Source organism: Ranitomeya imitator, chromosome 5, assembly GCF_032444005.1.
Source record: "Ranitomeya imitator isolate aRanImi1 chromosome 5, aRanImi1.pri, whole genome shotgun sequence".
In the NCBI taxonomy this organism is placed as follows: domain Eukaryota; kingdom Metazoa; phylum Chordata; class Amphibia; order Anura; family Dendrobatidae; genus Ranitomeya; species Ranitomeya imitator.
Window position 1 is genome coordinate 96,094,898 of NC_091286.1, and position 12,808 is coordinate 96,107,705.

The window sequence follows — 12,808 nt, forward strand, 5'->3', positions numbered from 1 at the left end:
CAGGCCTCCAGGATCGCGTGTAATGGTACAATTTATATGAATTAGTTAATATTTAAATGGTGTTTCTAATACTGCTGCTTTAACTCATGGTTCCCTAAATGAAGAAAAGATGTTAATAAAATAATGTATGGAGCCAGACAAATCTCGGAGTGAATTTAAATTTGCAACATTTTCAATTAATGCCCACCTGTAATAAAAAAAAAAGATTATTCCAAGGTTTTATGATTCATGGTGGGGTATTGACCATCTACTTGCTATTGCTACAGGCAGTAATTAGGATTAGATGTCACAATCCTATCATTTTCTTCCTCTGGCTTGGTAACACTGTGGCTACTGTGTAAAGGTCCCCTTACACAAGTGAGTGTCAGTAAGAACGCTCGTCCACTATGGTGTAAACATGGCGCGATCATCCAATGAACAGGCAAGACCTCGTTGATTGATTTGATGGCCTACAAATAAAGCACTACTGACAATATCCACACTGTACCGGGATTGAACGGTTGTATTACCAATCGATAGTCCCCATAATGTTTTCCTCGGCCTCTGTAAAAGGGCCTTACTATCCATTATTAACGTTAGAAATCCTGTGTTTATGCTGGACCGACAGAGCCAACTAGGGGAAGAGGAGCCCAATTTTCATACATTATTAAAGTACATTTTAGTAACACTGGCTCCTGATGCCTGGAGTTTTTCATGTATAATATGTTTTATGCACAGGAAAATGAGGGAACAATAAGCACCTTAATTTATTGACTTCAAATAATGGATATATTCCACACGAAGCAGCTTTTTTAGGTAGTGTCACCGGTGGAAGAATAATTATGGAGTCGCAATTCAGTATCATTAGTTCCTCACAAAGAAAACTTACTATATAAAACATACAATTTATTAGGTATGCGTTAAATATCTAAGTAGACCAAAGTATACTATTTATAAGATCTGGATATCCATCCGGGAATGTCTCAAACCACTTTTAAAGTCAAAAGTTGTGGAAATATATGACCTACAGTGCCCTAATGGGAAACTGTACTCTGCCTTGCCATCCTAAGATGCAAGTGGCGCCCCTACTCAACGGAGACTGGCCCTAATCTGACCCTTGAAATAAACCATGAACACACCTGGGAGTCACAAAATAGAAGGGACGCCTGATGAACCTATGAAAAACAACAAAGGGGAAATGCGCCGAGTTTTCAATACATACTACATTTATCCACTACACAGTGTGGGGTTCTGAGCATTTAACCATTTATCGTTGATAAATCTGGAGTAATGTTACAGGCTTCTAATATATATTGCTATATAAGGGTACTTGGATACCAACTTTTGTTTTTCTGGTTCTAAACAAATAATTTTCTGGCTTTTATTTCCCTCCCCTCTATTTTGTGACTTCCAGATGTGTTCATGGTTTATTTCAGGGCCTACTAGGGTCAGATTAGGGTCAGGCACAGTTGAGCGGAGGAACCACTTATGTTTTAGGGTGCCAACCTCCGTGGGAAGGCAGGGTCCAGTTTCCCATTAGAGCACTTTAGGTTGTATATTTCCACACCTATTTTCTCTAAAAGGAGTTTGGGACATACTTGGACGGATATCCAGATATGATATATACTTTGGTCTAATTAGTAGATTTTTAACATGTACCAGTAATTTTACTTTTTGCTGCCAACACTGGTAAATGTAATAACTTGACGTAATAAAATACCATAGTCCACCAAGTGATGTAAAAAGCCAATGGAGTGGCTTATAAAGCAAGTGGAAATGAAAAGATTGTGGCTCCCCATGCCAAGAAATTCAACTACAACTGTAGGCAAATTAAGAAACCAAAGGTGGAATCTGGTTCCCCGGAAAGTGTCATCCATTTTACTTACAAATTTACCATATCAATGTAGACAATGCAACAAAATAACAAGACGCCAATCTCTTAGAGTGAAGAAATACAGCTCCCACATAGCTCTCACACATCATTTTGAACCTTTCAGCCTATAGGTTAAATTTACAATCAGATCACAATTTCCTAATCATTGGGGACAGACGCAGAAGACTAAAGGGGTTGATTGAGATTAAAATAAAAAGATAAAATGTTAGTTTTTTTCTAGAAACAACTAATTTTTGTCCATGGGCTGGGTATGGTGTTGCAGCTCATCTCCATTCAAGTTAAAGCTTTAATAAGGCTCTGCTCACTTCTCCATGGGGCAGATCGGGGCCGGTGATGTCAGTCCTACAGATACCGGACTACTCGTATGATTGAGAGACAGGTGTCGTGTACCAGTCCTAAACATAGGACAATTGAGGGATGCCAGACGCTCAATCGCGCCAACCAGCAGATATCGGTAGATGTCATCAGCTCCGCTCCACTCATACAGAAGTGAGCAGAGCCAGATTACCCCTTTAATAGGACTGAGTTGCAATATCAGAGGCAAACCATGGACTAAATTGTCACTGTTTTTGAAAGGAAAGAAAAAAAATCTCTTTGTAGACAACCCCTTGAACGTTGGATGAATTCTGAAGCCTTTAATTTTGTATCAAACACTTTCTTTCTGAAGGAAGATCATTAATAAATATTCTAGAGTGCACAGTGACATCAATATTTGCTATGTACAATAAACATTCATTTTAGCTGGTTGGAAGGAATGATAAAGGATTCTGGAAGAGTGTCATTGAATGGTGCTTTCAGAAAACCGCATGGTTCTCAACCAATAAACTGTGTTTCAGTTGCAATATTAAATATACAGGACACAGCACCACAATGAAATTACTGTATATATATATCATATGTTTACAAAAATAAGCATTGCAGTGCCTATGTCCTCCACTAAAATCCCTGAATTAACGGCAGCTTTCATGACTTATAGAAACTACTTCTAGTATTCTTCAAATAGTTTTCCTCTCTGTACATGCATAATAAATTAAAACTTTATACTACAAAAATGGCTGGTCTGTGAAAGCTAGAATTGCTTTTTTTTTGGATGCCTACCCCCTGCCCTGGTTGATCCCATACTATGAGGTCTTTAGCTAAAATTGTAAATACAATATGGCCACATCCAGTGTACATTTCAAAACCTTTTATGTTGTATCGTCTTCAAAAAGCATTTGTGCAAAATATGCCTTCTTTTTTTTTAAGAAACCAGTGTCCATAACTGAATTAGCAAATTATTTATGACTTCTGTACATAGTAGACGTTACCTACTATGAAGCTATGTATATAAAAATACTGTACCAGGCGGACTAACTAGAGCAGATAGCGGACCTTCAAGTGCCAACATGGGTAAAGAAAGAACCATTAATAGTACTGAACAATTACCCTATTGCATTGACTTTCATTGTTCAGCACCCCAGCACTAGAAACACACAACTACAGAGCAACCAACTGACTACATCACCGGCTGCAGTAATGACGAGAACAATTATTGATTTCTACCGTCTTAAGAAAGAGATTTGTTCATGGTATAAAAAGTTCTTTTCCGTGGTCTTTCTTTAGCTAAAATGCGTGAACACGCTCGGTTTTCTTGAAATGTTCTTTCGTCAGCCTGTGTCCTTCCTGCAGATGTGCACTGTTGTCCACTTGGTTCATCAAAGGTTGTTCCATCCAACGTGGGAAATGGTTTCACCTATCTGATCCCTTGATATTCCTCATAATGAATCCCTGGTAATGAATCGTTCCCATTCTTCTGCAATGTTTCAACAATCTTTAGTTATAAATTACATTAAGTTCTTCACCAAATAACTTAAATAGAAGAATTTCTAGCAGACACGATTGGGGCTGGCTCTGGGCCAGTTAGCAGCCTTTTATCTAAAACCCTGGTCACTGTTATAAAGGATAACTTTTCAGCAAATAGTGGAATCTTAGACAATAAAAAAACACACAAAAAAAAGGACTATGAAGAAAATATCCCCACAGAATAGAAAGGGGAACAACAGGAAGAAGTAATTCCCCTGAACAGTGACCGGGACATACTTGACGACCTCAAGGTGCATCACCATTTTACGGTGAAGGTCGCGTCTTTGTATTGCACCAAAAAGTAGGATGAAGTCTCTCTGACATGTCTGCATTGTAGATCAGATTCCTCCTCTGCACATGGGCAAGTTCACAAAGGTGAAAACATTGAATTCGGTGAGAATGGAGATACACAGGAAGACGCCATACAACATTAGGCATATAATTCCTAACTTCTTGTCCAGTTTCCATTTGTTCAGGTGAACACCACAGACCTATAATAAAGACAGGAAGGTGTTAACACATCTAAAAAAAGGGGAACATGGAGAATCTACATAGAAAAGCTTGTGATCTGAGAACCAAACTTTTAAAGTGTAACTAAAATGTGTACAGAGCATAAATTATGATATATAGTATATTCACTATTGACTAGAATAATTGTTTTCTATTAGTGATGAGCGTATATACTTTGTTACTTGAGATTTCCCGAGCACCCTCGGGTGTCCTCCGAGTATTTTTTAGTGCTCGAAGATTTAGTTTTCATCGCCGCAGCTGAATGATTTACATCTGTTAGCCAGCATAAGTACATGTGGGGGTTGCCTGCTTGCTAGGGAATCCCCACATGTAATCAAGCTGGCTAATAGCTGTAAATCATTCAGCTGCGGCAATGAAAACTAAATCTCCGAGCACTAAAAAATACTCGGAGGACCCCCGAGCGTGCTCAGGAAATCTCGAGTAACCAGTGTATTCGCTCATCACTATTTTCTATATTCTGAAATGCCTATCTTCATCTATGGTGGCGCTGCAGGGAGACAGAACACTTACCACTGATTACAGCTGATTGCTAGGTACTTCACTAAGGGGAAAGTTTATGATCACCTTGTTGGATCACCAAAGTGGATTGTACAAAGCAGACAACTTTTTTCAAGGGTATGACCAACTTATAAAGTGATGACATATCAAAAGAATATATGGGGGTCTGACCATGGGACTTTCACTAGAATGAAAGGGCGACTATGCTGGTGATCTGCTGCAGTCCATAAACTTATGTTTTTGTTTAACCTGCACAAAGAATCAGCATTACAAAAGCATTGGACCCCAGAGGTCAGACCCCTAAAGATCATAAACGTGACTGTAAATATTATCAGTACGCCACCAATATTTAAGATGACAATATCCTTTTAAAGGGGCTGTCCACTATTAGGTTTTTTTTTTCTTACTTACTGCATTTTTGGGGGGCTAATAGTTAATTTTGTTGTTGGGTTTCTGCTAACAATTTAGCACCATTTTACTTCCATAGCTTCACAATGGGTTAACTGAGACTCCATCACTGATCTCATTCGACATCCAATGAGAGCATTTGTAAAGGTACCGTCACACTCAGCAACTTTGCAAAGGGAACGACAACAATCCGTGACGTTGCAGCGTCCTGGATAGTGATCTCATTGTGTTTGACACGCAGCAGCGATCTGGATCCCGCTGTGCCATCGCTGGTCGGAGCTAGAAGTCCAGAACTTTATTTCGTCGCCAGGTCAGCGTGTATCATCATGTTTGACATCAAAAGCAACGACGCCAGCAACGAGCATAGGGCCCCTAGATGTGTGTCGGATCGGTACACTCCGGCTGTTTGACATGGAGCTAACAATCAGCGAGAACGATAAGTGAGTCGCCGTTACGTCACTGGATTGCTCTGCATCGTTCTGGAGTTGCTGTGTTTGACGTCTCTACAGCGACCTAAACAGCGACGCTCCAGCGATCTAGTTTAGGTCGGCTCATTGTCTATATCGCTGCAGCGTCGCTGAGTGTGATGGTACCTTAACTCTTATCTGCCCTATTTGTGATCCCACCTGCTGAGTCTGTAAGCCCAGACTACATCAAAGTAAAATGTGCAGGGAAACAAAGAGCCTGTAAAAGCTAAACAGTGCAAGACTTTTAATGAAACCGAATTGCAATTTTTTTTTTATCCCCAAATAGTATTATATTTTCTCTATTACATTAACCATTATCATTTCCTATGAATAATAACGAAATTGTAACCATAAAGAAGACTACTACAATCAGAATATAAAACAGCTGTAGGCTTATGCTAGAGGGACTGTATTGAGCATACAGCAGATGGCACTGCATCAAAAAGCGTCTACTATCAGAAAATGACCTTTTTTAAAATCAATCATTTGTGTTACACGTTTATTTTTCATTTTGATGTTTTCTTTTTCATATGATAAACTTTATTAAAAAACAATAATTATTAAACTTGTAATTTTCACACTGGCCACGAGCGCACTTTTAGATTCTAACTTTTGGTTGTTTTAGTCCACAATGAACAGATTCCTACTATCCAATGAGCATGTGCAAAGGTGATTGTGAAGGGTGGGGAGCGGCAGGTTTAGCAGTAGTGAGTGACCTCTTCTATTGTGATTGATCATGTGTTATTAGCTTTGTAGGTGTTACCTGTCATTGTTATTTTGCCTTTGCTGAGAAGGAGCCTCCTGAAAGGACAATCTGTATGAGTCTAAAATAGTCTCAGGGGCCTCTTTGAAAATTACAAGATTACTATTTTTTTTTTTTAATAAAGATTGTGATATGAAAAAGAAAAACAAAACAAACAATAAAAAGTCAAATATTGTAAAAATACTTAAAACACTAACCCTGATTTAAGCAATTGGTCATTTTCTGATGATAGCGTCCCTTTAACTATTACAGCTTATCAATTTATAAGTGTATTTTCCCTCTAGACTGCATTGTGTGGACTTTCAGTAATCGTTTGCGTCTCTTCCTGTAATGTTTGCCCTAAGCAAAATAGTTTATCTATTTTCTGACTGATTCTGCTGAAAGCTAAAATCCACAACTACATACCGTAACAAACAAGGAAGCAAGGAGCAAAGCCACAGAATATATGAGGCCCCTACTGTTAAGATGTATCTGTAATAAAAGAATAGTACATTATTAAACATAAATACAAGCCATGATTAAATTATATTTTTCTTTACACTTAAACTAAATACATATATTTTCTACTAAATAATACTGATCCCCTCATTACCTGTACAGTAAATGTAGCGTATGATACAGACTCAAAAGACCCCAAAGAAATACAGCATTATTCACACTTCCGTCTCTTCGTGGACATTACATAGTGGTTCAGGTTTCTGTTAACCTTGGCATATACTGCCCACAATAATTAAATCAATATAACATAGTTGCCTCTTGTCAAAATATTATTTCTTCCTACAATTCACAGAATTTAAAATGTGATCTCCATCAATTCATGTCATAAAACACAGTTTCTTCTGGACAACATATCAAGAGGGTAACACTGTGTTCTAGGGAATTAGTGAAATTGAGTCTAAGAAGGATAATTTTCAGGAATTATGATACAACAGCCTCAGAGAAGTATTTTTCCATTGTATACAATGCATTACTAATGGAATGAGTCAGTTTTTCCACATGAAGGTCATTCCAAAGTTATTTGCATATCTTAGTTTTGGGATTAATTTAGAAATCATTCTTGCTTATTTTGTCTGCATGGCTAGTATTATCATAATGCTGTATATAAAGAGTATGAGTAGCTACTGTATTTTCTACAGTGCATGCATGAATAGTTATTTAGATAACGGGTTATTGCTTATACTGGGCTCAGCTGCAATTATCAGAGAGGATTTTCCAGGGCTTAACCCCTTCACCCTCGGGCAATTTTCCATTCTTTTGTTTTAATTTTTTCTTCCAAGAGCCATAACTTTTTTATTTTTCCATCCACATAGTCATATGAGGATATTTTATACTTTTGAATTGCATCATTCAATTTATCATGTGATGGACTGGAAAGTGGAAAAAAAAATATCTCAGTACATTCAAATTGCAAATAAGAGCAATTTCACAATTTTGCTTTTTTTAATTTAAATTTATACACTAACCCTTTCATGCCAGAGCCTGTTTTTGCCTTTGTGACCAGGCATATTTTTTTCAATTGTGACCAGTGTCAATTTAAGTGGATGGTACCCATGGTGGAGGAGAGGAAACTCTCCTCCATGGACTGGGCACCATATAATTGTTAAAAAAAAATAATTAAAATAAAAAATAGTGATATATTCACCTTCCGATGGCCCCCGGAATCCTCCCGCCTCTCAGCGGTGCTTCCATTCCAGGGGATGCTTTGCGCGAAGGACCTGGGATGACGTCGCAGTCACGTGATCGTGACGTCACAAAGGTCCTTCATGCAAAGTATCCATGGGAACGGAAGCTGCAGCGTGCACCGCTGAGATTGGGGCCGTCGGAAGGTGGGAATAACCATTTTTTAAATAATTTTTAACATTATATCTTTTTACTATTGATGCTGCATAAGCAGTCTGCTGGCCAGTGTCAATGATAGTTCATGCTTCCAGGCTAGAGCAGCTGACGCGTATACCCTGGTGATCCTTCTGCCTCTGACTTCCCGGATTTGTGCGAGACCTGTTCCCTATTCCTTAGTGTTCGTCTGGTAGTTTTCATTACAGTGTATGACTCGGCCTGATCTCGGTACCCCGCTTCTTGCTTTCTGTCTCTGATACCTCACTCCCCGACCGGCTTTGACTTCTGGCTTGTACCCCGGCTCTGTCTTACGTCTCTCGTTTTGGATACCGTGCTCCCGTTTAGCTCTGACTTCTGGCTTGTGTCTGACTTCATTCATTGCTGCTACCTCTGGTACTTCTGCTCCTGACAGTTCCTGACTCTGCTCTTCTGAGCACTCTTTCGTTACCTGTGACACTTGTGCAGCTGTTCAGTGTTGCTACGCTGTAAGTGTGCAACCTCTCTTCCCTCACCAGCACCTCTGGTGGAGGTTGCACTAAACTGCACTGCAGCCGCATCACATTGCTGATCTCTGCTGGCTCACAGCCAGTCATGGATCGCTCCTGTGGCGAGTCTCCTGCTTCATTTGACCTCATGTCAATAAAGAAACTCATTCTCTTCCCGTCAGCTCTGTCGACAGGATGTTGCCATCAGTTAGACGTCATATTTGTGCACACTGGATTGCAATACCAATTATTTCTGTTATTGAGCATATAAGGAGTTCTTTCTAACCCGAGGATCCTAGGAGTGGTATCCTACCCATGCACTTTTGCCATATTACAAGTGGAGTGACTTGCATCTTCTTAGATTAGCACTAAAAACAATCCATTAAGGGATGACATAGTGATAACCATGTCATTGTGGGGGCCCGATAGTTGCCATGGTGACCCAATGTCGTTATGACGACATCCAGGTCACAAGGGCTAGCAAGCTAGTTAGATCATGCGCAGTGCATTGTCTAACTAGCTTTTTTCAATGCAGCACTGACAATTATAAAGTATTGCATTGCTCCTGCATTGCTATGCTTTATAACTGTGATCAAAGCTGTAAAAGTGAAACTCCCATAAAGGGACTAAATAAAAAAGTTAAAAAAAAATTGTAAATATTTTTTTTAAATCACAAAATAATAAAAAAATAAAAATATTTATTTATTAGTATGCAGCGCCCCAGAGTCCTGGTCATTGCAGTAATGTCGTTCTTCCACCAGGGGGAGTGATGTTACGTCTGATGGCACCAAAGGAGTTCACCCTGCCAGGTATCACAGCCACACACACACTTCACACGCCGGTCCATCAGGGGGAGCTAAGGGTTCTGTTCACTAGGCCATTCCTCACATAGGGTAAAACTGGTGAGTTGGTTAGGAAGTCAGACTGAAGCTGACTGGAGGGAGAAGGAGATAGTCAGAGTGAGTCAGGAGTCGGAAGAAGAGGGAGAGGAGCAGACTGGGCTCGGCCCAGGGAATACCTGTCAGGCAGACAGAGGAAAAAGGAAAGAACATCAGCGGCTCAGTGGGAAAGAAGGACACGGAGCTGCGCCTGCAACCCATGCGGTAGCCTCCTAAGAAAAAACACAAAAGGAAGTGTGCTGTAGTGAGTGAGCACAGAAGTCATAGCAACAGGAGTGAAACATCAGTGGGAGACTAGCTAGAAGCAGGCTGCCTCCATCTGAAGCGCAGATCCGGTGGCCGGAACACTGAGGAAGTAACAGACTCTACGCTTTACTTCAGAGACCGGCAGGGCAGTTGATTCCAAGTTGGCTGTCCGACCTAAACACCTAAGCAGACAAGGTGGCAACACGGAGGAGGGGTAACACTAGGGTCCCTATAAAATAGCCTCAGGCCACCACCGTCATACGGGTATGTCCTATCCATCTGGGGGACAGAGAGAGAGAGAGAAGTAACAACAGTGAGGACCTTATGGTAGCTAATGCAAGTAGAGACCTACTACGTTACTGTGCACAAGGGGAAGGCTACTGATTTCCACCTGGATAAGGAGACTCTGGAATTGCCATCAGACCGGCCGGACCCTGCCTACCCTGTCATCCGGCACTCTGGACTGTGGATGCTGAAGCCTTCAGTAATGGTAAAGAGACTGCACCCTTTGTGTCCTCGTTATTCACCGCGCCTTGCACCATCCACCATCACCATCTACACTTTTGGGAAGCCCTGGGGATATACTTCACCTGTGGGAAGGTATACCATCTAGCTGCAATTCCATCACCCCAGCGGACCCCTAAGCAGAGTCGGTCATTCTGACCAAATACCACAGGTGGCATCACGAACACTACCGTTATCTACGAACTCTGCCTTTAATTGGGCGCCCCTCATAGGGCCACAGTCCGGGTCCGCCACCGTGAAATCCTCACTGAGGGAACTGAAGGACCCGGTACCGAGTACCCCATTGCCCTTACGTGGGGGCGATCCAAGTACAATATATTTTAATGAAAAAAACTAACAAAAAAGTACACGTATTTGGTATTGCCGAGTCTGAAAAGACCCACCCTATAAAATTGATGCAGTTAACCCCTTCAATGAACTCCGTAAAAAAAAAAAAGACGAGGCGAAAAACGATGCTTTAACATCATACTGCCGAACAAAAAGTGGATGCAATAAAAAAGATGAATGTAAATAAAAATTGTATAGCTGAAAACATAATCTTATCTTGCAAAAAAAAAGCCACCACATTCAATGGACATACAGCTCTATCGGCAGAAAAATTGAAAAAATATAGCTCTTAGAATAAAGTGATGCAAAAATAATTATTTTTTCTATAAAATAGCTTTTATTGTGTAAAAGCGTCAAATCTTAAAAAACAAAATAAATGGGGTATCGTTGAAATCGTACTGACCCGAAGAATAAAGCTGCCTTATCAATTTTACCACATGTGGAACAGCATAAACCACTCCAAAAAAATTTCCTGAATTGCTGGTGTTTGTTCATTCTGCCTCACAAAAATCGGAATAGAAAGCGATAAAAAAAAGTCATGTCCCAAAAATGGCACCAATAAAAATAACAAAACCAAAAAAGAAATAACTCAGAACCCTAGAAAAAATCATCAAAACACCTAAGCAACAAGGATCCCTAAAATATAACCTTTATTAAACAATAATAACAAAACTCTCTAATCATGAAAAAAAGTAATAATAATATATTTAACAAGTTGTGTACCTGTTAGGTCCTAGGGAGTCACTACGCTGGGTCCTACCTAGCAGTGGGGGTTGGCACCCTAATTTACTGCGGTAGGCGCCCCCACTCCGCGTCGACTTGACCCTCACAAATCCCTAGAATTCCCTAAATAAGGAACCCTAGAAAAGTCTGACAATATCCCTATAGGAAAAATTCTACCTGACAGTGGGGGTAGGCACCCTAATGTGAAGCGGTAGGCGCCCCCACTCCGCGTCGACTGACCCTAGGAACCCTACAAAATCCCTAAATAAGGATAGAAAGATAAAAAAAATGTGCCCAAAACTCCCAAAAACCCAAAAATAATGAAAAACACACACAAAAAAGGAAATCTCAAAAATACAAAAATTCAAAAGCAGTGAGACAATGTCTCGACACTTAAAAAGATGCACCCAAATATTCAGATGTAAGGCATCTATATAATGGAGCAAAAATATGCCCTTGCAAAAAGTATACAGGTGTAAATGCAACAGTCTCAATATGGGTGAATGAGATATAACAATGTCAATAAGTATTGTCCATATAGAGTAAAAAGGAAAGCGCTCATATAATATTCAAAGATAATAAGTCGGTGCTCAAGACATATACATCAAATGAAAACATGCCCTTACTGCATTATGGTGTGCACTATGACAAATTACCTCCGAAGATAGCAATCATAGATAAATACTAAGACGTCTCAACAAACCAGTATATTATATTGAAAAGGCGTATATTGCAAAAAATGGAGATAGAATAACACCTCAGGGCATGTGGATATCACTGTGTGTTATACCCTTACTATTTAAAGTGCACATTGCAGTAAAATAAGCCAATCTAGTAGATAGAGCAATGTCTCATACTCTTATTATCTAAAGTGCATGCTGCAGTAATATGGCAGACCGGACCCACAAGCCTGGGGCCCCCAGAGAGGCAATGTTTTTTATGGAAGGACACAATCATCCCCATACTTATAAAGAAAATGCCATAACATTGATACTCATCTGCAGGCTTGTGGAAACCTTCGGCACCACTAGGACACCAATCGCATCAAGCGCTAGACAGCAGTCTCCCCAAACAATGCCCGACGCGTTTCTCCCCCATCCATGTGTAGCGGGGGTTCATCAGGGGTATACAGAGCTGATATATGGCTGCACAAGATAGGAGCTGTGGACTCACCATGCGTCTCCCTATAAATACTAGTGCGGAAGCATGTGGAGCACGCCGGTACCAAAGCAGTCCCCAGAGATGACGTCATCAAAATGCCGTATAGGCCAATGGAACACAAGGTGCGTGTCACCCGGAGTGCCGTGCCAACATGGCCGGCGCATGCGCAAAGCGTAGTGGCGTCACCAATTCTGAGAACACCTAGCCAAAGCGGTCCCCAGAGA

The 12,808-nt window shown here is 40.4% G+C and overlaps 1 protein-coding gene across 2 annotated transcripts in view; it reads right to left on the reverse strand.

Annotated features, from left to right (window-relative positions):
• Nucleotides 1-723: 723 nt before the first annotated feature.
• The window catches only part of SLC24A3 (solute carrier family 24 member 3), a 515,596-nt gene continuing 503,511 nt past the window's right edge, over nucleotides 724-12,808 (reverse strand). For both annotated transcript variants that reach the window (XM_069768940.1, XM_069768939.1), the window contains 2 exons: nucleotides 6,788-6,853; nucleotides 724-4,206 (listed from right to left, as the gene is read on the reverse strand). In XM_069768940.1, the coding sequence (XP_069625041.1) occupies nucleotides 4,054-4,206; nucleotides 6,788-6,853 (219 nt within the window). In that variant the 3' untranslated portion in view covers nucleotides 724-4,053. The remainder of the gene's footprint in view (nucleotides 4,207-6,787; nucleotides 6,854-12,808) is intronic.